General features: G+C 46.0%; 1 protein-coding gene across 1 annotated transcript in view; it reads right to left on the bottom strand.

Moving 5' to 3' along the window:
* Positions 1 to 20499: 20499 nt before the first annotated feature.
* Positions 20500 to 25760, bottom strand: part of LOC119618584 (putative ankyrin repeat domain-containing protein 20A2) — an 82342-nt gene continuing 77081 nt past the window's right edge. The window contains exons 28-30 of the mRNA XM_073007138.1: positions 21241 to 21342; positions 20724 to 20777; positions 20500 to 20602 (exon numbers count right to left, since the gene is read on the bottom strand). Of these exons, the coding sequence (XP_072863239.1) occupies positions 20733 to 20777; positions 21241 to 21342 (147 nt within the window). The 3' untranslated portion in view covers positions 20500 to 20602; positions 20724 to 20732. The remainder of the gene's footprint in view (positions 20603 to 20723; positions 20778 to 21240; positions 21343 to 25760) is intronic.

Here is a 25760-nt window from a genome sequence, read left to right on the forward strand (position 1 = left end):
AGAGAGGAAAGAGGTGCCATACCCTGTTATACAACCAGATCTCATGAGAACTCACTATCAGGAGATCAGCATCAAGAAGACTAACCATTGGTGAAGGTTCTACCCACACCACCGCCCCCTGTTTCCAGGCAGAAGCCTCCTGCAGAGGCAGAGCCTCTTGGAGAACCTCTACTAGAGCAGGGCAGAAGGAAAAGACAGGCTTGGAACCCCAGTTCAGGAGGCCACCAACCTCCAGACTGCAAGATTCATAGACCCACCAAGAGCTTGCACTCTCAGTTGGAAAAGCTACAGGCACTCAACACTAGCCCAGCCCATGAGAGCAGCCATGGGGCTACACCCTGCAAAGCCACAGGTGCACTGCCCTAGTAGAGGCTTTCCATGAGCCTCTGCCTCTACAGCAGACTACTCCCCCTTCCTACTACCCACCACCCTCTCACCCACCCTAAACAACCTACTCCTCACCCTCCCCACTCCCCCACTTTTCCTTCCACTCCTGCCCCTCTCCCATCCATGATTAAATCACCTCCCGCCAGGCCACACTTCCAAAATTAAGGATTACAATTCATATGAGTTCTGGTAAAGAAACACAGCCAAATCATATTATTTGGACCCTGATCCCCTGCAGTCTCACATCCTTCTCACAGAGCAAAACATATTCATGCCTTTTCAAAAGCTTCCAAAATCTTAACGCATTCCAAAATTAACTCAAACGTAAAAAAATTCAACATCTCATCTGAGACAAGTCTACAGTCCCTTTTGCCTGAATTTAAAAGGATGTTCTTTTCTTTCAAGGTACAATAATGGTGCAGGCATTGGGTAAGCTTTTTCAATCCCAAGGGAAGAAGTTTCCCAGGAAAATAACACAAATCGGAACACAGGTGCAAAACAAGTCCAAAACCCAGGAGGCCACTATTCGTTCAATCTCAGAGCTCTAAAATCATGAAGAGAATTCACTGTTACAAGCACAGCAGTAAGGAGATGGTGTTTAACTATTTGTGAAGGATCTGCTCCCCACTCCCAATTTTCACCCCTCACCCCAACCACAATTCCCCCATTCTCCCTACCCCCTAACCTTCCAACTCCCACTCTCCACCACGATTAAATCACCTTCCACCAGGCCCCACCTTTAACATTCTGATGACAATTCCACATGAGTTTTGGTAGGGACACAGAGCTAAATTGTATTATTCTGTCCCTGGCTCCCCGAATCTCCTGTCCTTCTCACATTGCAAAATATGATGCCTTCCCTACAGCCCCCTAAAATCTTCTATCATTGAAGCATTTATAAAAATGTTGAAAGCTTAAAATCTCATCTGACACAAGGCTACAGTCCCTTAGGCCCGTGAGCCTCTGTAATATAAAGCAAGTTAACTACTTCCAAGGTACAAGGCTTGTACAGGCATTAAGTAACCATTCCCAGCCAGAAGGAAGAATTTTGCCAGAAAAAAACAAAACACAGATAGGACTTACGGGCCCCATGAAACTCCAAACAGAGAAGGCCAGTCATTCAATTCTATAGCTCCAAAATCACCCTTTTTAAAACCTTGTCCCACATGCAGAGCACAGGGGTATGAGGGCTGGGTTCCCAAGGCCTTGTGCAGCTCTGCACCTGTGCCATTGCAGGGTTTATGCCCCACAGCTGCCATCATGGGCTGGGCTGCTGTGGAGTGCCTGTAACTTTTCCCCACTGAGGATACAAGTTGTCAGGGGGGTCTGCCAATCTGGGGTCTGCGTGATGGTGGCCTCCAGCTTGGGGGTTCCAACTCCAAATTTTCCTTCTGCATTGCCCTAGTAGAGGTTTCTTATGAAGGGATGCCTTTCTGAGATGCTTTTGCCTGGACACCCAGGCATTTCCACACATCTTCCAAAATCTCCAGAGAGGCTCCCAAGCCTCTACTCTCATGCTCCACCCACCCAGTGGCTTAACACTATGAGGAAAATACCAATGCTTCTAGCCTGCACCCTCTGAAGCAGTGACCCAAGCTGTACTTGTGCATCGTTCAGCCATGGCCAGAGCTGGAGCTGGAGCTGCAGGGATTGCAGGCAGCAGTGTCCTGAGGCTACTCATAGATGGGGGTTGGGAGGTCATGGAACTAGCCCAGGAAATCCTTCTCCTCTCCTAGGCTCCAGGTCCTGTGACAGCAAGGGCTACTGCAAAGGTCTCTGAAATGTCTTCAAGGCCTTTTCCCTATTGTCTTGGCTCTTATCACTGGGCTCCTTTTTATGCAAATTTCTGAAGCCTTCCTCAGTTTTCCACTGAAAATCAGCTTTTCCTTTTGTGGAGTCACATTCTTTGCTACATCAAAACAAAAGGAACCTTGGTTCCTGCTCCCAGCAAATTTTTCATTTTCATCTGACACCTTGTAAGTCTGATCTTTACTGTCTATTTTCCTGTGAGCCTTCTGAACACAAGTGTTTAACAATTCTTTACAAAGATCCAAACTTCCCTCATCTTCCTGTCTTCAAAGCCCTCCAAACTCTCCCGACCTCTGTCTGCTACCCTCTTCTGAAACTGCTTCTACATTATCAGCTATCTTTGCTGCAGCCTGGCAACGTGGTAAAGGAAAACAAGTCCATTTTCAGGGGGAAAATTCAAGAAGGCTTCAGATACTTCAACGAAAAGAAGCTGAGTGCTGATTGCCAAGACAATAGAGAAGGCCTTGAAGACATTTAATGGTTCAACTTTGCACTACTTATTTTCCCTATAATCATAAAGAAAAGAGGTTGACTTGGCTCATGATTCTGTGGGCTGTAAGGAAGCATAGTGGCTTCTGCATCTGAGAGGACTCAGGAAGCCTCCCGATCACACGAGATTGTCGTGGGGCAATGAGATGATTCTTGTGGCAGGAGTAGGAGCAAGATAGAGAGAAAAAAAAACCTGCCATGCCCCATTGTGCAAGCAGATCTCATGAGAACTCACTATCACAAGGACAGCATCAAGAAGATGGTGCTTAACCATTGGTGAAGGATTCACCCCCACCCCCAACTCCCACTGTTTCCAGACAGAAGCCTGCTGCAGAGACATAGCCTCTTGGAAAACCTCTACTAGGGAAGTGTGGAAGGAAAATATGGGCTTGGAGCCCCCATGCAGATGGCCACCAGCCTCCAGACCCCAGAGTCACAGACGCACCAACAGCTCACATCCTCAGTGTGGAAAAGCTATAGGCACTCAACATCAGCCCAACCCATGAGAGCAGCTGCCGGGGCTAAACACTGGAAAGCCACAGGTGCACTGCCCTACTAGAGGTTTTCCATGAGGCTTTGCCTCTGCAGCAGTCTATTCCCCCTTCCTACTACTCCCCACCTTCCCACTACCATACTGCCAACCCACTCCTCCCAATTCTACCCATCCCTTTCACTTTCCACCACCCCCAACCTCCTACCCATAATGAAGTCACCTGCTACAACATTAGGGATTACAATTCCACATGAGATTCATAGGGACACACAGCCAAACCATATCATTCTGACACTGACATCCCAGAATCTCAAGTCCTTATCACAGAGCAAAATGCAATCATGACTTTTCAAAAGTTTCCAAAAGTCTCAAGTCATTCTAAATGTAAAAAACTCAGTCTCACCTGAGACGAGGCTACAGTCCCTTCTGCCAATGAGTCCCTGAATTTAAAATGGAGTTCTTTTCTTTCATGGTACAATGATGGTACGGGAACTGGGTAAGCTTTCTCATTCCAAAGGGAAGGAATTTCCCAGAAAAATAACACAAATGGGCCCATAGGCCCAATGTACATCCAAAACCCAGCAGGACAGTATTCACTGTATCTCACAGCTCCAGAATCATCAACAGAACTCAGTATCATGTGGATAGCATTAAGGAGATAATGTTTAACCATTTGTGAAGGATCCAACCCCCACCCTCATCTTTCACCCCCACCCACAAAATAAATTACCTCCTTCCCCCCACACCCCTGCCTCCAACCCACACTCTTCTCCAGGATTCAATCACCTCCCATTAGGCTCCAACTTTAACATTCGCCATTACAATTGCATATGAGTTTGGCAGGGATGCAGAGACAAATCATATTATTCTGACCCTAAGCCCCATATCTCATGTACTTCCCACACTGCAAAATACAATGATGACTTCTCTACAGTCGCCTAATATCTTAACTCATTCCAGAATTTACCAAAATGTCCAAAGCCCAAAGTCTATTCTGAGACAAGGCTGCTGTCTCTTCTGGCCCTGAGCCTCGGAAATACAAAGCAAGCTAACTACTTCCAAGGTACAATGATTGTACAGGTATTGGGTAAGCATTCCCAGCCAAAAGGAAGAAATTTGCCAGAAAGAAGCACAAAACACAGATAGGACTTACAGACCGCATGCAAGTCAAAAACTCAGCAGACCAGTCATAGAACCCAACAGCTCCAAATCATCTTTTGTGAATCCAGATCCCACATCCAGAGCACAAGGGTGTGAGGCCTGGGCTCCCAAGTACTTGGGCGGGTCTGCACCTGTGGCTTTGCAGGGTCTAACCCCCACAGTTGCCCTCATGGGCTGGGCTGGTGTTGAGTACCTGTAGCTTTTCCACACTGAGGGTGCAAGCTGTTAGTGAGTCTATGAATCTGGTGTTTGTAGAATGGTGCCTCCCTGTGTGGGGGTAACAACCCTGTATATTCCTTCTGTATTGCCCTAGTAAAGGATTCCCATGAGGCTCTTCCTCTTGGAAAAGTTTCAACCTGGACACCCAGGTTTTTCCATACATACTCTGGAGTCTAGATGAAGGATCTCCAGCCTCCAGTCTTGTGCTCTGTACACCTGCTGGCTTAACACAATGTGGAAGCCACCAAGGCTTGCAGCTTGTACCCTCTGAAGCAGTGACCCAATCTGTACCTGTGCATCTTTCAGTCATGGCTGGAGCTGGAGCTGGAGCTGCAGGGATGCAGGCAGCAGTGTCCTGAGGATGGACACAGCAGCAGGGCCATGGAGCTGGAGAAGGAAACCATTCTTTTCTCCCAGGCCTCATGGCCTGTGACCTGAGAGCAAGGGTTGCTGCAAAAGTCTCTGAAATGCCTTCAAGGCCTTTTTAACACTGTATTGGCTACTAGCACTGAACTCCATTTTACGCAAACTTCTGAAGCCTTCTTGAATTTTCCCACTGATAATCAGCTTTTCTTTTTGACCACTTGGCCAGCCTGCAAATTTTCCAAACTTTTAAGCCCTCATTCTCATTTAGATAGGTTTTACTTTTAGGTCATTTCTTGGGTCACATATAAGACCACAGGCTGGTCGACACAGACAGGAAACCTCTTGAGCTTTGCTGCCTAAAAGTTCACTCCACCAGATACACTCTAAATTATCACCCTCAAGTTCAAAGTTTCACAGGTCTCCAGGTTACGGGCATCGTGCAGTCTCTACACTGGTCCAAACTTTTCCACATCTTCCTGTCTTCTTTGAAGACCTCCAAATTCTCCAACCTCTGGCCATTACACACTTCTCAACCTGCTTCTGCATTTTCAGCTATGTTCGTTGCAGCCTGGCAATGTGGTAAAACAAGAAAAGTCCATTTCAAGAGAAAAATTAATGCAGGCTTCAGATATTTGCCTGAAAAGATGCTGAGTGCTGATTGCTAAGACAACAGGGAAAAGGACTTGAAGGCATTTCATAGCTCCACTTTCCAGGAATAATTTTCTGTATAATCAGGAAGAAAAAGAGGTTGAACTGGCTCATGGTTCTGCAAGCTTTAAATAAATCATAGAGGCTCCCACTTCTAGGAGGACTCAGGAAGCCTCCCAGTCATACCAGAAGACCAAGCTGCAATGGGATGTTGTATATGGCAGAAGTGGGAACAAGACAGAGAGGAAAAAGGTGCCACACCCTGTTATACAACCAGATTTCCTGAGAACTCCTTATCATAAGGTCAGCATCAAGAAGATGTGGCTTAACCATTGGTGAAAGATCTGCCCCTACCACCCCCACCCCTCACTGATTCCAAGCAGAAGCCTGAGGCAGAGGCAGAGTCTCTTGGAAAGCCTCTACTAGGGCAGTGGAAAAGAAAAAAATATATATATATATGTATATAATACAAATATATATGTATATAATACAAATATATATATATATTTGTGCTTGGATGCTCCACGCAGGAGGTTACTATCCTCCAGACCACAGATTCACAGACCCATCAAAACCTTGCACTCTCAGTATGGAAGAGCTACAGACACTCAACAGCAGCAAAGCCCATGAAAGCAGCCATGGGGCTAAAGCCTGCAAAGCCGCAGGTGCACCGCCCTAGTAGAGGTTTCCCATGTGACTCTGCCTCTGCAGCAGGCTCCTCCCTCTTTCTGCTACCCACCACCCTCTCACCACCCTACTGCCAGCCTGCTCCTCCCCACCCTACCCACTGGTTTTTCCTTCCACCCCTTCTAACCTGTTTATGATTAAATCACCTCCCACCAGACCCCAGCTCCAACATTCAAGATTACACTTCCTCATGAATTTTTTAGGGAAACTCAGCCAAACTATGTAATTCTGACCCTGACACCCCCAAATCTCATGACCTCACAGAGAAAAATACAAACATGCATTTTCAAAAGTTTCCCAAAGTCTTAAATCAATCCAGCAGTAACTTAAATGTAGTAAGTTCAAGTCTCATCCAAGACAAGGCTGCAATCCCTCCTGCCTATAAGTCCCGGAATGTGAAAGAGAAGTCTCTTCTTTCAGGTTACAATGACAGTGCAGGAACTGGGTAAGCTTTCGCAACCCAAAGGGAAGATTTTCCCAGAAAAATGACACAACTGGGACACGGGCCCAATGCGAGTCCAAAACCCAGCAGGACTGCATTCATTTATCATGAATATCACACAGACTGCATTAAGGAGATAGAATTTAACCATTTGTGAAGGATCTGCCACCCACAGTGTCCATCATGATTAAATCACCTTCTACTGAGCCCCACATTTAACATTCCCCGTTACAATTCCACATGAGTTTTGGTAGGGACACAGAGCCAAATCATATTATTCTTCCCTTGGCCCCACAGTCTCATGTTCTTCTCATACTGCAAAATACAATGATGCCTTCTCTACAGTTCCCCAATGTCTTAACTCATTCCAGCATTTACTCAAATGTCCAAAGCCCAAAGTCTCTTCTGAGACAAGGCTGCAGTCCCTTCTGCACCTCAGCCTCTGAAATACAAAGCAAGTTAATTACTTCCAAGGTACAATGATTGTACAGGGATTGGGTAAGCATTCCAAGTCAGAAAGAAGAAATTGGCCAGAAAGAAGGACAAAACACAGATGGAACTTACAGATCCCATGATGCAAGTCAAAAACCCAGAAGGCCAGTCATTCCATCCTACAGTTCCAAATCATCTTTTCAGAATCTATGTCCACATCCAGAGCACATGGTGGTGTGATGGCTGGGATCCCAAGGTCTTGGGCAGCTCTGCAGCGGTGCCACCGCAGAATCTTTTCCCTATAGCTGCCCTCATGGGCTGGGCTGGTGTTGAATTCCTGTAGATTTTCAACACTAAGGGTGCAAGCAGTTGGTGGGTCTATGCAACTGGGGTCTGGAAAATGGTGCCTCCCTCTGCATTGACTCCAACCCTATACTCTCTTTCCATTCTGCCCAAGTAGAGGTTTACCATGAGGCTCTGCCTCTTGGAAAAGCTTCTCGCTGGACACCCAGGCTTTCTGATACATCCTCTGTAGTGTAGATGAAGGCTCTGAAGCCTCTAGTCTTGTGCTCTGTGCACCTTCTGGCTTAACACTATGTGGAAGCCACCAAGGCTTGGAGCTTGCACCCCTGAAGCAGTGAACCAGGCTGTACCTGTGCATCTTTCAGCCATGGCTGGAGCTGGAGCTGCAGGGATGCAGGCAGCAGTGTCCTGAGGCTGCACACAGCAGTGGGGCCATGGGGCTGGCCCAGGAACCCATTCTTTTCACCTAAGCCCCAGGGCCAGTGACAGCAAGGGCTGCTTCAAAGGTCTTTGAAATGCCTTCAAGGCCTTTTTCCCATTGTCTTGAATTATTAGCACTGGGTCCCTTTTTATGCAAATATGTGAAGCCCTCTTGATTTTCCCCCTGAAAATCAGCTTTACTTTTGGACCACTTGTCCAGTTGGCAAATTTTCCAAAAGTTTAAGCTCTGTTTCTCATTTAAATATAATTTCCAACTTATGGTCATTTCTTTGATCACACATAAGAGCATGGGCTGTTCAACGTAGGCAGGACAACTCTTGAGCTTTGCTGCTTAGAAGATCATTCCACCAGATACATCACCCTCAAGTTCAAAGTTTCACAGATCTCCCAGGCAGGGTCACTGTGTGGCCAATTACTTTGCTAAGGCAAAACATAAAAAATCTTGGCTCCTGTTCCCAGTAAGTTCTTCCTTTTCATCTGAGATCTTCTAAGCCTGGCCTTCACTGTGTATGCTTCTCTCAGTCTTTTAATCACAACTATTGAACAAGTCTCTGCAATGATCCAAACTTTCCCTCATCTTCCTGTCTTCTGCCAAGCGCTCCAAACTCTCTAAGCTCTGGATATTACCCTATTCGGAACCTGCTTCTACATTGTCAGCTATCTTTGTCACAGGCTGGCAATGTGGTAAAAGAAGAAATGTCCATTATCAGGGAGGAACATCTAGAAGGTCTCCAATATTTGCATTAAATGAGGCCCAGTGCAAATAACCAAGAGATTGGGGGAAAGGTCTAGAAGCCATTTCATAGCTTCACTTCTCAGCATTAATTTTCTGTATGTACATAAGGAAAAGAAGTTTAATTGACTCACAGTTCTTCAGGCTGTAAAGAAAGCATAATGGTTTCTGCTACCAGGAGGACTCAGGAAGCCTCCCAATCATATCAGAAGACCAAGGAGCAATGAAATGTTTCATATGGCAGGAGTAGAAGCAAGATAGAGAGAAGAAAGAGGTGTTATATCCTGTTATACCACTAGATCTCACGAGAACCCACTATCAGGAGATCAGCCTCAAGAAGATGGCACTTAACTACTGGTGAAGGATCCACCCACCACCCCATATCCACCCCCCACTGTTTGCAAGCAGAAGCCTGAGGCAGAGGCAGAGCCTCTTGGAAAACCTCTACTAGTGCAATACAGAAGGAAAACATGGTCTTGGGGCCTCCACGCAGGACACCACCATCCCCCAGACACCAGAGTCATATACCCACCAATAGGTGTGGTATTATGCAGATAAACAAGTATCCACAATGGTCCAAATTTTCCCTCATCTTCCTTTCTTCTTTCAAGCTCTCCAAACTCTCCAACCTCTGGCTGTCACCCACTTCTTAACCTGCTTTACATGTTCAGCTTTCTTTGTTGCAGCGTGGCAATGTAGAAGAAAAGAAGTTCCATTTCAGGGGAAACTTCAAGAAGGCTGCAGATGTTTGCGTTAAAAAGAATTCCAGTGCTAATAGCCAAAACGATGGGGAAAAGTCATTGAAGATATTTCATAGATCCACTTGGCAGTACTTGTTTACTGTGTGATCGTAATGAAAAGGGGTTCAATTGGCTCATGGTTCTGCAGGCTGTAAAGAAAGCATAGTGGCTTCTGCTTCTGGGAGGGCTCAGGAAGCCTCCCAATCATACCAGAAGGAAAGCAGCAATTAAATGTTTCATACAGCAGGAGTAGGAGCAAGCCTGAGAGAGGATACAGGTGCCACACCCTGTTATAAAACCAGATCTCATGAGAACGCACTATCAGGACATTTGCATCAAGAAGATGGTGCTGTTTGGCACCATAAGATGGTGAAGGATCTGCCCTGCGACACACCTCCATCCCCTACTGCTTCCAGACAGAAACTGGCTGCAGAGGCAGAGCCTCTCGGAAATCCTGTAATATGGCAGTGCAGAAGGAAAATAAGGGCTTTCAGTTGCCATGCAGGAGGCCACCATCCTCTAGACCCCAGATCCATAGACCTACCAACAATTCCCACCCTCAGTATGGAGACGCTACAGGCACTCAACACCAGCCCAGCCCATGAGAGCAGCCATGGGGGCTAACGCTGAAAAACCACAGGTGCACTGCCCTGGTAGAGCTTTCCCATCAGCCTCTGCCTCCGCAGCAGGCTACTTCCCCTTCCTACCACCCACCACCCTTGCACCACCCTACAGCCAGGCTCCACCTTACCCACCTCTTTTTCCTTCCACCCCACCCCTCCCATCCATGATTATATAATCTCCCACCAGGCCCCACTTCCAACATTTGGGATTACAATTCCACATGAGTATTTCTGGGGGCACACAGCCAAATCATATTATGCTGAACTTGAGCCCCCCAAATCTCATGTCCTTCTCACAGAGTAAAACACAATCATGCCTTTTCAAAAGTTTCCAAAAGCCTTAACTCATTCCCACATTAACTCAAATGTAAAAAGTTCAAAGTCTCATCTGAGACAAGGCTACAATCTCTTCTGCCTATGAGTCACTGAAGTTAAAAGTGCATTCGTTTCTTTCAAGGTACAATGACGGTACAGGTATTGGGTAAGTTTCCTCAATCCAAAGGGAAGACATTTCCAAAAAAAATAACACAAATGGGACCACAGGCACAATGGACACCCAAAACCCAGCAGGCCAGTGTTCATTCAATCTCACAGCCCCAAAATCGTGAAGAGGACTCACTGTCAGAAGGACAGCATCAAGGACATGGTGTTTAACCATCTGTGAAGGATCCACCCCACCCCTGCCTTTCACCCGTAACCCCACCACCTTCCCCTCAACACTCCCCACCCCAATACCCCCCAATTCTCCCCACCCTTCCCCATCCAAGCTCCACTCTCCACCACGATTATATCACCTTCCACCAGTCCCCACCTTTAATATTTTCCATTATAATTCCACGTGAGTTTTGGGAGAGACAAAGAGATGAATCATATTTTTCTGCACCTGGTTCCCCGAATCTCATGTCTTTCTCACATTGCAAAATACAATGATGCCTTCCGTATAGTCCCCCAAATCTTAACTCATTCCAGCATTTACTCAAATGTCCAAAGCCCAAAGTCTTATCTGAGACAAGTCTGCAGTACCTTCTGCCCATGAGCCACTGAATTATAAAGCAAGTTAACTACTTCCAAGGTACAATGATTACACAGGCAATGGGTAAGCATTCCCAGCCGATAGAAAACAAAATTTCTCGAAAGAAGCACAAAACACAGATGGGACTCATAGGATAAATAAATGTCCAAAATCCAGCAGGCCAGTCACTCAATCCTACAGCTCCTAAATCATCCATTTAGAATCCCTGTCCCACATCCATTGCACAGGGGTGTGAGGGCTGTGCTCCCAAGGCCTTGGGCAGATCTGCACCTGTGGCTTTGCAGTGTTCAGCCTCTGTGGCTGCTCTCATGGATAGGGCTGGTGTTGAGTGCCTGTAGCTTTTCCACACTGAGGGTGCAAGCTGTTTGTGGGTCTATGAATCTGGGGTTGGGAGAATGATGCTTCCCTGTGTGGGGTCTTCAACCTTATATGTCCCTTCTTGGCTCCCCTAGTAGAGGTTTCCCATGAGGCTCTGCCTCATGGAAAAGCTTCTTCCTGGACATCCAGGATTTTCTGTACATCTTCTAGAGTCTAGATGGGGGCTCCCAAGCCTCTATTCTTGCTGTAAGCACCTGCTGGCTTCACATTATATGGAAACCATCAAGGCTTGAAGCCACCTCTGCAGCAGTGACCCAAGCTGTACCTGTGCATCTTTCAGCCATGGCTGGAGCTGGGGCTGCAGGGATGCAGCCAGCAGTGTCCTGAGGGTGCACACAGCAGCAAGGCCATGGAGCTTTTCCAGGAAACCATTCTTCTCTCCTAGGCCCCAGGGCCTGTGACGGCAAGGGCTGCTGCAGAGGTCTCTGAGATGCCTTCAAGGCCTTTTTCCCCTTGTCTTGGCTATTTGCACTGGGCTCCTTTTTATGCACATACCCTGAGGCTTCTTGAATTTTCCCACTCAAAATCAACTTTTCTTTTTGAACACTTGGCCAGGCTGAAAATTTTCCAAACTTTAGGTCTCCACTTCTCATTTAAATAGAAGTTCCATCTTGAAGTCATTTCTTAGGTAACACATAAGAACACAGGCTGTTCAATGCAGACAGGACACCTCTTATGCTATGCTCCCTAGATGTTCATTCCACCAGCTACATCCTGAATCACCACCCCCCCCAACCCCAAGTTCATAGTTCACAGATCTCCAGGGCAGGGTCACCGCGCAGCCACGTTCTTTGCTAAGGCCAGTCAAATGTAACCTTGACTCCTGTTAACAGGAAATTCCTCATTTTCCTCTGAGACCTTTTAAGTCTGGACTTCAGTGTTTATCCTTTTGTCAGCCTTCTGGTCACAAGTATTTAACAATTCTCTACAGTTGTCCAAACTTTTCCTCATCTTGCTGTCTTCTTAGCTTTCCCAACTCCCCCGACCTCTGTCTTTTACCTACTTCTGAACCTGCTTCTACATTGTCAGCTCTCTTTGTCACAGCCTGGCAATGTAATAAAAGAAGAAAAGTCCATTTTTGGGGGGAATATTCACAAAGGCTTCAAATATTTGCATGAAAAGAAGCTGAGTGCTGGTTGCCAAGACAAAGAGGAAAGGGTCTTGAAGGCATTTCATGGCTCCACTTTACAGCACTAATTTTCCATATGATCATAAAGAAAAGAGGTTTAACTGGCTCATGGTTCAGCAGGCTGTAAAGGAAGCATAGTGGCTTCTGCTTCTGGGGGGACTCAGTAAACTTCCCAATCATACCAGAAGGCCTAGGGGCAAGGAGATGCTACATAGGGCAGGAGTAGAAGCAAGACTGAGAGAGGAAAGAGGTGCCATACCCTGTTATATAACCAGATCTGATGGGAACACACTAACACGAGGACAGCATCAAGAAGATGGTGCTTAACCATTGGTGAAGGATATGCCTGCCACCCCCACCCCCTGCTGTTTCCAGGCAGAAGCCTGCTGCAGAGGCATGGTTCTTGGTAAACTTCTACTAGGGCAGTGCTGAAGGAAAATATGGACTTGGAGCCCCCACGCAGGTGGCTACCACCCTCCAACCCCCAGAATCATAGTCCCACCAACAGCTTGCACCCTCCGCGTGGAAAAGCGACAGGCACTGAACACTAGTCGAGTCCTTGACAGTGGCAATGGGGGATCAAACCTGCAAAGCCACAGGTGCACTGCCCTAGTAGGGGTTTTCCATGAGGCTCTGCCTCTGCAGCAGGCTACTACCCCTGCCTACTACCCACCACCCTCGAAACCACCCTACAGCCAGCCTATTCCTTCCCACCCTATCCACCCCTATTTCCTTCCACACCCCCCGCCCATCCATAATTCAATCACTCCCTCCCAGTCCCTCATCTTTCTGTCATGCTCCAATCCCTCCAAACCCTTCCAATCTTTGTTTGCTAGCCACTACTGAGCCTGCTTCTACTTTTTCAGGTATCTGTATAGCAGGTTGGCTATGTAGTAATAACGCAAAACCCAATTTAAGGGGAAAAATTGAAGAAGACTTCAGAAATTTGCATATAAAAAAGCCCTGTGCTAATAGCCAAGACAAAGGGAAAAAGGCCTTGAAGACATCTCACAGCTCCTCTTGGCAGTTTTACTTTTCTGTATTATTGTAAATAAAAGAGGATTAATTGACTTATGATTCTGCAGGCTGTGAAGGAAGCTTAGTGTCTTCTGTTTCTGGAAGGAATCAGGAAGCCTCCTAATTATATCATAAAGCCAAGGGAAGATGAGATGTCTCCTAAGGCAGGAGTAGGAGGAACACAGAATGAGGACAGAGGTTCCACAGCCTGGTAAACAACCAGATCACATGAGCACTCACTCACTCTCAGGACAGCATCAAGGGGATGGTGCTTCATCATTCATGAATGATCCACCCCCACACTTTTATGACTAAATCTTTTGCCACCTAGGCCCCACCTCTAACATTAGGGAATAGAATTCTGCATGAGTTTTGGTAGGGACACATGGACAGAATAGCCCCTGACCCCACGAATCTCATGTCCTTCTCACATTGCAAAATACAATCATGGCTTTCCAGCATGGGGCATAACTCATTTCAGCATTAATTCATTTCAGCATTAACTCAAAGTTACAAAGTCCAAAGTCTCATCTGAGTCAAGGCAACAGTCACTTTTGCCTATGAGCCTCGGAAATAGAAAGGGAATTCACTGCTTCTAAGGCACAATGATGGTACAGGCATTGTATAAGCTTTCCATATCCAAAAGGAAGACATTTTCCAGAAATCTTCTTATTTCTGAGACCTCCTCAGCCTGGCCTTCACTGTCCATGTTTCCGTCAGGATTTCTGTCACAACCACTTAACCAGTCTCTATGATGGTCCAAAAGTTTTCTCATCTATCTGTCTTCTTTTGAGCCCTCCAAACTCTTCCAACCTCTGCCCATTACATGGTTCCAAAGCTGCTTCCACGTTCTTGGGTATCTTTATAGCAATGCTCCAATCCTCATTTGCCATTTTCTATATGATTTGTTTTGAAAAAGAGGTTTAATTGACTCATGGTTCTGCAGGGTGGACAGGAAGCACAGTGGCTTCTGCTTCTGGGAGGCCTCAGACATCTATGAATCACTGTGGAAGGCAAAGAAAGAGTGAGTAAGTTGTCTCACATGGCAAGAGGAAAACACGGAGAGTAGGGAGGCGACGTAGAGTTTTCAGTGACTAGATCTCATGAGAAGTCACTCATGATTGTGAGGATGCTACAAGGGGATGGTGCTGAACCATTCATGAGAAATTTGCCTTCATAATTCAATCACCTTATACCAGGATCCACCTTCCACAATAGGAAATATAATTCAACAGGAGATTTGGTGGGAACAAACATGCAAATTACATCATCAATCTTTGAGTATAAAGACATCCACAGCAGGCTTTATCCAGTCAGCTTCTTGGAAAATCTTTACAGGATTTGAGGCCTATAGCACATACACTAAAATATTCATACTTCAAAAAGCAGTAAAGTGGCATTATCATTCTTCCAAAAGTTACAGTGGTAGTTTAGGCATTCATAGCATGATTTAATTCATGTTTGCTACTGTTTCTATTGTATCATCATATTAACTGTTTCCTACACAATTCTGTATTCAGCTGGATTTCAGTTGATCACAAAACCATCCTTGTGCTACCACCAATAGCGGGCACTAGCTCTTCCCTCTAGTGTTATTCTTCTCTGTAGAATGAATCCTTGAACTGGAAACAGTCCACGATCGAATATCTAGTCATTCAACACTATCAATTCCTGGGTGACTTTTTGAAAAAACAGTATCTTTCGCTGCAAGAAACGCAGCATCTGTGAGTCCATGTCTCTCACTCGAATTGGATGAAAGTGGTGAATTTCAGCCAAAGTAGCCAAAGAAATTCTGTTCCTGTGATTCTGACGTCAACAGCCTCTGCACCTCTGTCTTCACTTCTGTCACAGATTGCCGGCTCTCCGTGACTTTGGTAAGAGCGTCCTTGTGCATGTGGATGATGTCCAGGATGTTGGTCTGGTGTCCCTGAGACAGCACTAACAGGTCCATGACTGGGTCCAGGTCCTGCCTGGGTTGACTGGCAAAGAGCTCACTGATAGTGTGGAAGGCCTCTATGGTGAAGTGGATGGCCTGGTCCGACTCCAATGCCTGGCTGAGCCTGAAGTACTGGCTGCCTGCCATCTGATGCTCTTTCTTAAAGCCTGTTACCATCATCTGCTTGCATGTCAACTCACTGGCTGTGAAGTTGAGCTGAGTGCCCTGTTGTCTATCTTCTTGGTGAAGTACTTGAAGCTGTCAGTCTTGCTCTTCCATTCCTAAAGGTTGAGGGTCACTCGGGGTGGGCTCAGGGACAGGAAGAATCTGGGACTCACCATCTCATCCTTCTCAGCCTTCCTCTTGCCCTGTCTCCAGGCTGTCTCTTCAGTGCTGGTGGGGCACATCAGGAAGTGACAAAGGATGTGGCACCGTGCCCACACCCAGAAGCTGGCCATGTGGTTCATCCACCAGACTGGGCCCTTTCTGCACTTGAACATAGATGCCACTTCACCACCGATGCCTTCAATGCTGCCAGGGAGATCTTCGCCAATCAGCCCAGGCAGGACCTGGACCCAGTCATGGACCTGTTAGTGCTGCCTCAGGGACACCAGGCCAACATCCTGGACATCATCCACATACACAAGGAAGCTCTTACCAGAGTCCTCCTCAGGATGGCCTGTGGTCTGCCTCATGGCACCCAAGAAGCCCACAGTGCTGTAGGAGCCCTGATGCATGGGCTGGAGCCCCAAAGGCAGCGCACAGCCTGCTCCTGAGCCTGCTGCTCATATCCTCTATGTGGCTCCATTTGCAGCACAGTTGTTGCACTGAGGCCTGTGCATGTCAGGCAAGGCCAAGCTGGCTCAAAGAGCAGCCAGCCACCTCTGCAAGGGTGTGCCAGGAGCAGGTGGACCAGTCCCCAACTCACTGCCAGTCAGGGTCAATCAGTTACTCTGCCCTGGAAGCAGGGCCCCAGTGCCATCTGCTTTTCCTCAGGCCTCCACTTCATCAGTTGTCAGGTGGTGGTCACTCAGGGTGTGGGAACCTGGCCATCCCTGTTTTCTTGAGTGGGTGAGGTTGGTGGCTGGTCCACCTGCTCCTGGCACACCCTTGCAGAGGTGGCTGGTTGCTCTTTGAGCCAGTTTGGCCATGCCTGGCATACATAGGCCCTGGGTACTGACAAGCTGCTCTGACTGAGCTTGTCCTGTCTTGGGCCAAATTCTAAGTCTGGCCAGGGCCACAGAAGGATGAGTCCCCTGGGTGGTAATCCTGGCTGCTGCAGGGGCGTGCATGGTGCCTCTCCCATCCCAGGGCTCAGGATGAGGCCCGACTGAGATAGGACCCTTTACGCATGGGACTTGTGCCCCAGAAGGTGGCCTCTGTCACAAAGGTCGAGTGAGAAGATGTATGGCATGCTGCTGGCTGCCAGGGCTGTTAGGATGACACATTCACCCTTCCTTCCAGGGACCTCAAAGTGACCAGCTTCGCCTTTAAGAATGACTTCTCAAGGCCCAGGAGTCATCTGGGGCTGCAGAGCAGCTGGCCGCATGCTGTCCTGGCTTCTTCCATGGTGTGCTGGTCACTACCCACCAAGGGGAGTCACAGGCAGGCACCATGCAGGGCGCTTGTCTCTGGACCTGCGTCTTGGTTATCATGGAGCCAGACTGGGCCTGGTGATAGGGCCCCGATGGGGTTATCCTGGTGGTCCTGGGGGTGTCCAGAGGAGACTCAGAATGGAATTGCTGTGAGGATGAATGAGATGACTGTCAGCACAGAACAGGCACGCGGTGAGTTTTTAGGGTTTATCCTCAGTAGCTGCCCAGAGGCCAAAACCACCCACCTGATAGCAACTGTCCCCAAGCCAGGAGGAAGAGAAGAGAGCAGGTCCCACTCACCTGAGTCTGATGAGTCAGCTGTGCTGAGATGTGCTTCTCATGTAGAAAACAGTCCTTCACGCAGAGCCACTCACGGACTCTGCTGTGTGCCTCTAACTGCTCCACAACACAGAGGCGATGGGGGCTCAGCAACAGTGACATCGTGGGGTGACACAACCCAGCACAACTGGAGCCTGCTTGGGTCAAGAGGGCCCAGAGTCAGTGTCCTCTATCCCCTGAACTGACACGTGTGCATGCAGTGTGTTTGTGCATGTGTGTGTGCCTGTGTGTGTGTGCGTATGTGTGTGTTTATCTTGTTTCTCTGGCCAGGCTTAGCTTCTACACTCAGGGGAGCACCCAGGTCTCACCACTGTCACCACCAAGGACCGTGGCCAGCATTAGAGCCTCTACAGGTGCTCTCCAATCTCTGCCTTCCCCACCCATAGGGGTCCTGGGGATGCAGACAAAGGAGGGGCACCGGGTAGAGCAGAGAGGGCTGGCACCCTCTCTAGGTGGAACACAGGTCCTGTGTAAAGTTGTAGGTCTGCCAAGCAGTGCTGGATTCAACACATCTTCTCATCTTCTTCTACCAGCCGCCCACCAGGGTGCCCTGACTCACCTTCCCTGCAGATGGAAGCAAGGAGACTCCACAGACAAACCCACTGCCTGAGGTCACACAGTGGCCAGCTGGCCGGGTTCCTACTGACCAGCCGCCCCTGACCAGATCCCTACTGACGAGGCCCCTAATGACCACTTCTCCATTGACCAGGTCCCACTGACCAAGTCCCAACTGACCATGTCTTCCTAACCAGGCTCACACTTAATAGGCCTCATGGGCCAGACCCCACTGACCAATTTCCCACTGACATGGTCCCCACTGCCCAGGTTCCCATTGACAAGACTACAATTTCCCAGATGGCCGCCCCCTCCGTCCCTCATTGAACAAATCTCCATGGATCAGTCCCCAGCTGACCGAGTCCCCTCTGACCAGGCCCTCACTGACCAGGCTCCAAGCCACTAAGGCCCCACACTGACCAGGCCCCTGGTGTACTGCATAGGCCCCACCAACCAGTTTTTCACTGTTTATGTTCCAAGCGATCAGGCCCCACTAATAAGACCCCCACTGACCAGGTCCCCACTGATCAGGGTTCCAATGACTAGGTCGCCAGGTCCCCACTGATGAGAACTTTACTGAGGAGGACACCACTAACCAGGCCCCTGCTGATCAGGTACCAACTGACTAGGTCCTAATGACCAGGTCATTTCTGACCACGGTCTACCCACCTGGCCCCTGAGCAGCGCTGCTTAAAGTCTCATTACCATGCCCCTGCTTAGCCCACAGACCCTCCCTCCCTGCATGCATGCCCGGAGGTCGGGCCCTGGGGGTTTTCTTGGGACAAAGCCTCTCCTCCAAGACACAGGGAGAGACGGTCAGCCTCAGCCTCCAGATAGCCAGCTTCACACTCATTCCCCAAGGCCCTCAGGGTTCATCTCAAAGGAGACAGTGAGGTGGCCCTGGCACAGCCTGGAAACCCCATCTACCCTATTCCTGAGTGTCAGAGTGGGAGGAAGGGAGGGACATTTGGCAGACAAGACACCCTGTGCTGCTGGGTCTCCCGGGGCCCTTCCCGCAGAGCCCGATCTAGAGACACAGCACAGAGGCTGCAGGAAGACTAACCCAGAACCCTTGAGGCTGAGCCAGGGACCACATGAGGACTGTCCCCAGACAGCCAGAAGGCCCTGTACTAGTTTCTTGGTACCTCAGTGGATGCAGCAGCTGTTCTTCTGTTGGGGACCAGTGAGTACATTCTGGGGAGGGCTCGCCTGTGCTTCCTCAGTGGCTCCACCTCTGCTTCTAAGAAAAATCACTCATTTCGGGGCTGGGGCAGAGAAAACACAAGATTATCTTAGTACACCCTGTGCCAGAAAGTAAAAAAGTGCTGAAGGAGTAACGGGCGCAAATCAAAAAGACATAAAGTCAGCTTGGAATATCTACCACTGGCCTAATCTTGGGGAATTGGAGCACCAGAATCATGAGCTTTCCCTTCTCCCTTATTTATTGGTTTTATTTCTCCATGTAGAACAAAGAAAAGAATCAGAAAATAATCACCTGGCAACCATTGCAGTAATAATTGTTCAAACACAAGTCATCCATGAAATGCCAAATCTAGTGTGTTTTGAGGAGTAACCAGATATTTACAGAGCCTCAGATCATCTCCACACAAAATACGGTTCAACTACAAAAAGAAAATCGTAACATTAGCATGGACAAGCCTGGCAGGTACTCCTTAGGTCTCCTAAGTAATAAAAACCGTGACATGCAAATAAGTCTTTGATGACCTTTACTAAAGAATCAATGATGACTTGGTTGTCTGGCTGTTTAAACAGCTGGCATCGGGGCAATTTGAGTATGTCAAACTCAATACTACTGGTTTTCATCTACAAGATCCACTTAAAACTGAAGGAGACTGAAAAACATCACTTAAAATACCCTACACATTATCTTCATCCATATGATACAAAAATATCCTACTTCAGTAAAGATTGTGATGTTGTATATTTTATGAGAAACTGAAAATAGATTTAGAAACTTAGAAACCTTTAGAAACTTAGAGACCTATAGATTTAGAAACTTAGAAACCTTTAGAAACTTAGAGACCTATAGACTTAGAAACTTAGAAACCTTTAGACTTTTAGACTCAGAAACTTAGAGACTTAGCTTAGAGACTTAGAGACTTAGAAACTTAGAAGCTTAGAAACTTATAGACTTAGAAACTTAGAGACTTAGAGACTTAGAAACTTAGAAGCTTAGAAAAGCCACACCAGGTGGCCATCTAAAAGCACCCACCCAATGACCAGGTGGCCATCTAAAGCACCCGCCCAATGACCAGGTGGCCATCTAAAGCACCCGCCCGATGTCCGTGTGGCTATCTAAAACACCCACCCAAATTCCTGGAACTCAAACAGAAGAACAAGTCCGGGAAATACCCCGCGCGGGTTCAAACCAGGTCCAAACCAACCAATCAGAGTAAGACACCTTGCTCAGGCCATAACCTGCTCCAATCATCTTGCGCCTCAAGCTTTGTGAATTTTTGTGGTTTTTTGCCTTTATAAACTGTCTGTACTCGGCATTCGGGGTCCTGTGGCCAACTTCGGACATAGGACCCTAGCGCGCTAGCAATAAATCTCTCCGCTGTGACTTCCGTGTCGAGTGGTCTCTCGCGACGACCCCTGCCCAGGAAGGAATCTAAAAACTAGGTTCCTACAAAACAATTAAAATGTTGTGTAAATAGCCCAGTAATAAAGTTTTATAATCTTTTAAATCATAAAATTTGTCCTTAAGATTTTATGGTTAAATATTCTCTTGATTAGATGTGGCTTACCAGTGGATTCTATAGAAGAAAGTAGACGGGTGAAAGTGTCCAACACAGCAACAGCTGGAAAGAAAAACAAATAATTATGTTCTTTACCTAAAACACTTCGGTTAACTCAGTGTGATTTTAAAAACTAAAGAGTTGAGAACTTTATCAGAGTTAATAAGAATGAGAAATATGTATGTACATTTACAATACAAAATCACTATTAAATAATTTACACATGGCATTAACTCTAATTGTGTTTAAATATCAGAGCTTTTTTATTCTTCATTCATCTACTCAACAGACATGTGCTAAGATTCTAGAACCAGCACTAGAATTTCAAGATGAAGATGGTATGGTCCACCTCCCAACAGTCATATGCTATACCCTAAAAAAACAGACAAGACAATGTCCATATAGAGTCATGGATACATGAGAGGTATACAGCAGGGCACTACTGGAACACACAGAAGGGTCATCTATCACACTTTTATGCCAAAATCATGGGCTTTCTGGTGGAGGAGATACTATAGGTTGATACCTGAAGGACAAGGAAAAGCTCATCAGAGAGAGGCAAGAGGTGCAGGCAAAGAGCCTGAGGTGAGGAAGAGCCCTGCAGAGTTCCGCTCCCTCCAGTTTCGCACTAGAGCAAAGGGCAGAGCGCAGTAAGTGGTGAGAGACAAGGTTGAGTAACTTGACAGGAATCACATTGATGTGGGTGTTTTTATTTCATGGTGAAAAAGTTGGAACTTTTCCTGAGAACAGACGTAAGCCAATGACACAGTAAATGACAGGAGATTTAAAATGTCACTGTCAAGTGACTGCCTATGAAGGGTTATTGCTCAGCTAAGTATTTCTGAATGAGACTGAGGTCCGTTGGCCTTCAGTCCCTACCAAAACCCTGAGAACTTGATGATGCCTTTGTTTTCTGAGAATCGTTTCAGGGTGCTGGCTGACAGTTCCATGAGGATGGCAAAACTTAAGAAAGTGTAGAGCCAGTGAAAAAGAGATGCATAGACTTCTTGGGAATTTTTTAAGTTACGGGATGTGATGAATTTATGGTGCACAAGGACAGTCTTCTCTGTGGAAGTTTTTGTTTTCACATCTTTCATTGGATGTGTGTAAGAAGAGAAAAATACTTAACGTGGTATCTACTAACCCAGCAATGAGAAGGAATACCATTTTTTATTAAATTTTATTTCTAAAATAAACCTAAATTTAAGGAATAAATTTTGGCAACATACTTCTCTCTGTTTCTCTAATTATTTGTTCTACACGTTCTGGCTCCATCTAAAATAAGTGAAAATAATAATAATGTTTAAGTTAAACAAGAAACATTATCACGAAAATAATATATCACTTACAAATTGTGGCCTTTAGTATTTTTAGTGACTAGACATAACTTGAAGTTTGCTTCAAAAGAAAAATAATCACATACATAAAGTAAATTTTCTACTTATTTTAATTTAGATAACAGAGGATGTATCTGTGTAATGCTGCTTAGAGTAATCAGACAAAAATACAGTTAATACTGGTCTATTGCATAGACATAATTTTAGAAAGGTGGTGTTTATTAGTACAAAGGTTAAACAATGGCCAGGTGTGGTGGCTCATGCCTAGAATCCCAGCACTTGGAGAGGCCAAGGCGGGAAGATCACGAGGTCAGGTGATCGAGACCATCATGGCCAACATGAGGAAACCTGGTCTCTACTAAAAATACAAAAATTAGCTGGGTGTGGTGGCACACACATGTAGTCCCAGCTACTTGGGAGGCTAAGGCAGGAAAATTGCTTAAAGCCAGGGGTTGGAGGTTGCAGTGAGCCAATATTGCACCACTGCACTCCAGACTGGCAACAGAGTGAGACCCTGTCTCAAAAAAGAAAAAAAAAAAATTAAAGTCATCTTTTACAATGAATGCATTACTTTGAAATTTTTAGCAGAACTCTCCCCTTTATAAAAGTTTAATCCATTTTTTTACTTCAATAAATTTTATCTTAAAAAGAAATTTCTATTCTCTACTTATACTAAACTTTTTTATGATACATTTTTCTTTTTCTTTTTCTTTTTTTTTTTTTTTTTCTAGTTTGTATTCTCAATTAAGGTGGTACCTGTGGAGGTTTTTTCCAAAGGTATATTGAGGCATGCCAAGATTTGGAGTACAATTGAACCCATCACACAGGTCATATGAGCATACAACCCAATAAGTAGTTTTTCAACCCTGGGCCACTCTGTCTCTCCCCGTTCTTATTTCTCAGTGTCTATTATTCCCATGTTTATGATAAATGTGCACCCAATGTGTAGCTCCCACATGAGTGAAAGCAGGAGATATCTGGTTTCTGTTTCTGTGTTAGTATGATTAGGGTAGTAGATTCCAGCCGTATCCACGTTGCTGCAAAGGACCTGATTTTGTTCTTTTCATGGCTGCAGAGTATTCCATTGTATATCCATTGTATATGTAGATGGAATTCTCCAATCTAGCTTGGATTTTCAATCTACCTTGGATGCACCTGGATTGACTCCATGTCTTTGCTATTTTGAATAGTGCTGCAATGAACACACATGTTCATGCATCTTTATGTTACAATGATTTATTGTCCTTTAGGTATACCCCTAGTGTAGTAATGGGGTTGCTTCATCCAACGGTCATTCTTAGTACTTAATTTCCAAACTGCTCTCCATATAAGCTGAACTAATTTATATTGCCACCAACAGTGTGTGTTTCCTTTCCTCCACAGCCTCCCCAACATATATATATGTGTGTGTGTGTGTGTGTGTGTGTGTGTGTATATGTTTTTACTTTTTAACAAAAGTCATTCTGACTGGTGTGAGATGGTATCTCACTGATGTTTTGTTTGGCATTTCTCTGATGATTACCAATGGTAAGCATTTGTTAATGTGTTTGTTGGCCACTTACATGTGCTATTTTGAGAAGTGTCTGTTCATGTCCTTTGCCCAGTTTCAACAGTGTTACTTATTTTTCATTTGTTGATTTGCTTAGGTCTCATGGATTCTGGATAATAAGCATTTGCTGTATCCATAGTTTGTGAATATTTTCTTCCATTATTTAGGCTGTCTGTTTAATCCAGTGATAGTTTCTCATGCTGTGCAGAAGCCCTTTAGCTTAATTAGATCCCACTTGTCAATTTTGTTATTCTTTCAGTTGCTTTTGAGGAGTTAGCCATAAATTAATTGACAAGCATGATATCCAGGAGAGCATTTCCTAGGGTTTCTTCCAGGATTTTTCTAGTCAGAGGATGTACTCTTATGTAAGAAAGGCACAAACTTTTTTTGTTTTGTTTTGTTTTGTTTTTTGAGATAGTCTCCATCACCCAGACTATAGTGCAGTGGTATGATCTTGGCTTACTGCAACCTCTGTCTCCTGGGTTCAAGTGATTCTCCTGCCTCAGTCTCCCGAGTATCTGAGATTACACATGCCTGCCAACATGCCTTGCTAATTTTTGTATTTTTAGTAGAGACGGGTTTCATCATGTTGGCCAGGCTGGTCTCAATCACCTGACCTCAGGTGTTCCACCTGTCTCAGCCTCCCAAACTTGTAGACCTTGGGACTACAAGTCTGAGCCACCGTGCCTGGCCAAGCACAAAGCTTTTAACATGGAAAAGGAAATTAACATTTTAGGATTTTGTTTAATTCATAAAATGCAATTAAATTGGATTCTACTAAATAATAAACATCCATATGTGGTAAAGTGTTTGGATGCCAATCATTCAGTTGTCATTATGGGTGGGAAGAGTTGAGATGGTGCAAATAAACTTTTTTTTAAAAGTTTTTCTTTTCTTTTTGTTTTTTTTTTTTGAGACAGAGTCTCACTCTGTTGCCCAGGCTGGAGTGCAGTGGCCGGATGTCAGCTCACTGCAAGCTCCGCCTCCTGGGTTTACACCATTGTCCTGCCTCAGCCTCCCGAGTAGCTGGGACTACAGGCGCCCACCACTTCGCCCCGCTAGTTTTTTTTTTTTTTTTTTTTTGTATTTTTAGTAGAGACGGGGTTTCACCGTGTTAGCCAGGATGCTCTCGATCTCCTGACCTCGTGATCCACCCGTCTCAACCTCCCAAAGTGCTGGGATTACAGGCTTGAGCCACCGCACCCGGCCCTAAAAGTTTTCATTTTCAAAATGGAGTCTTGCCCTGTCACCCAGGCTGGAGTGCAGTGGTGTGATCTCGACTCACTGCAACCTCTGCCTCCTGGGTTTAAGCAAGTCTCTGCCTCAGACTCCCTAGTAGCTGGGAATACAGGGGCCCACCCCCCACCCGGCTAATTTTTTTTTGTACTTTAATAGAGATGGGGTTTCATCATCTTGGCCAGGCTGGTCTTGAACTCCTGACCTCGTGATACACCTGCCTCAGCCTCCAAAAGTGCTGGGATTACAGGCATGAGTCACCGTGGTGTCTGCTGCAAACAAACTTTAAAAGTGACATGGGCTGGGTGCAGTAGCTCATGCCTGTAATCCCAGCATTTTGGGAGGCTGAGGCAGGTAGATGACAAGGTCAGGAGTTTGAGAACAGCCTGGCCAATAGGGTGAAACCCTTTCTCTACTAAAAATACGACCATTAGCTGGGTGTAATGGTGGGCGCCTGTAGTCTCAGCTACTTGGGAGGCTGAGGCAGGAAAATGGCTTGAACCTGGGAGGTGGAGGTTGCAGTGAGCCAAGATGGTGCCACGACACTCCAGCCTGGACAACAGAGTGAGACACTGTATTAAAAAAAAGAAAAAAAAAAAAAAAAAAGGCGGTAGTATGCACCACAACTAAACTAGAATTAATTAGAGAGTAAGCCAAAGCATCTCAAAGTATATCATCAGTTATCAGGCAATAACAAGCAATTTCTAAAACCTAACTTAAATGCAGCTTTTAAAGACATTTTAAATGTGTCAGTTTAGTCACATGTATTGAATAAAGTTAGCAAATGGGTATCTCTTGAAAATGAGAGCTCCAGGGAATTAAAAAATGTGAAGTTCCCGTTTCCTTTTTGTGTTAACATAGCTAATTATGATCTTCACTTAACATGCATAAGTCAACAGAACAACTCAGTATTTCGCCAAATTA

This window comes from Chlorocebus sabaeus, chromosome 2, assembly GCF_047675955.1.
Source record: "Chlorocebus sabaeus isolate Y175 chromosome 2, mChlSab1.0.hap1, whole genome shotgun sequence".
Taxonomy (NCBI): Eukaryota; Metazoa; Chordata; class Mammalia; order Primates; family Cercopithecidae; genus Chlorocebus; species Chlorocebus sabaeus.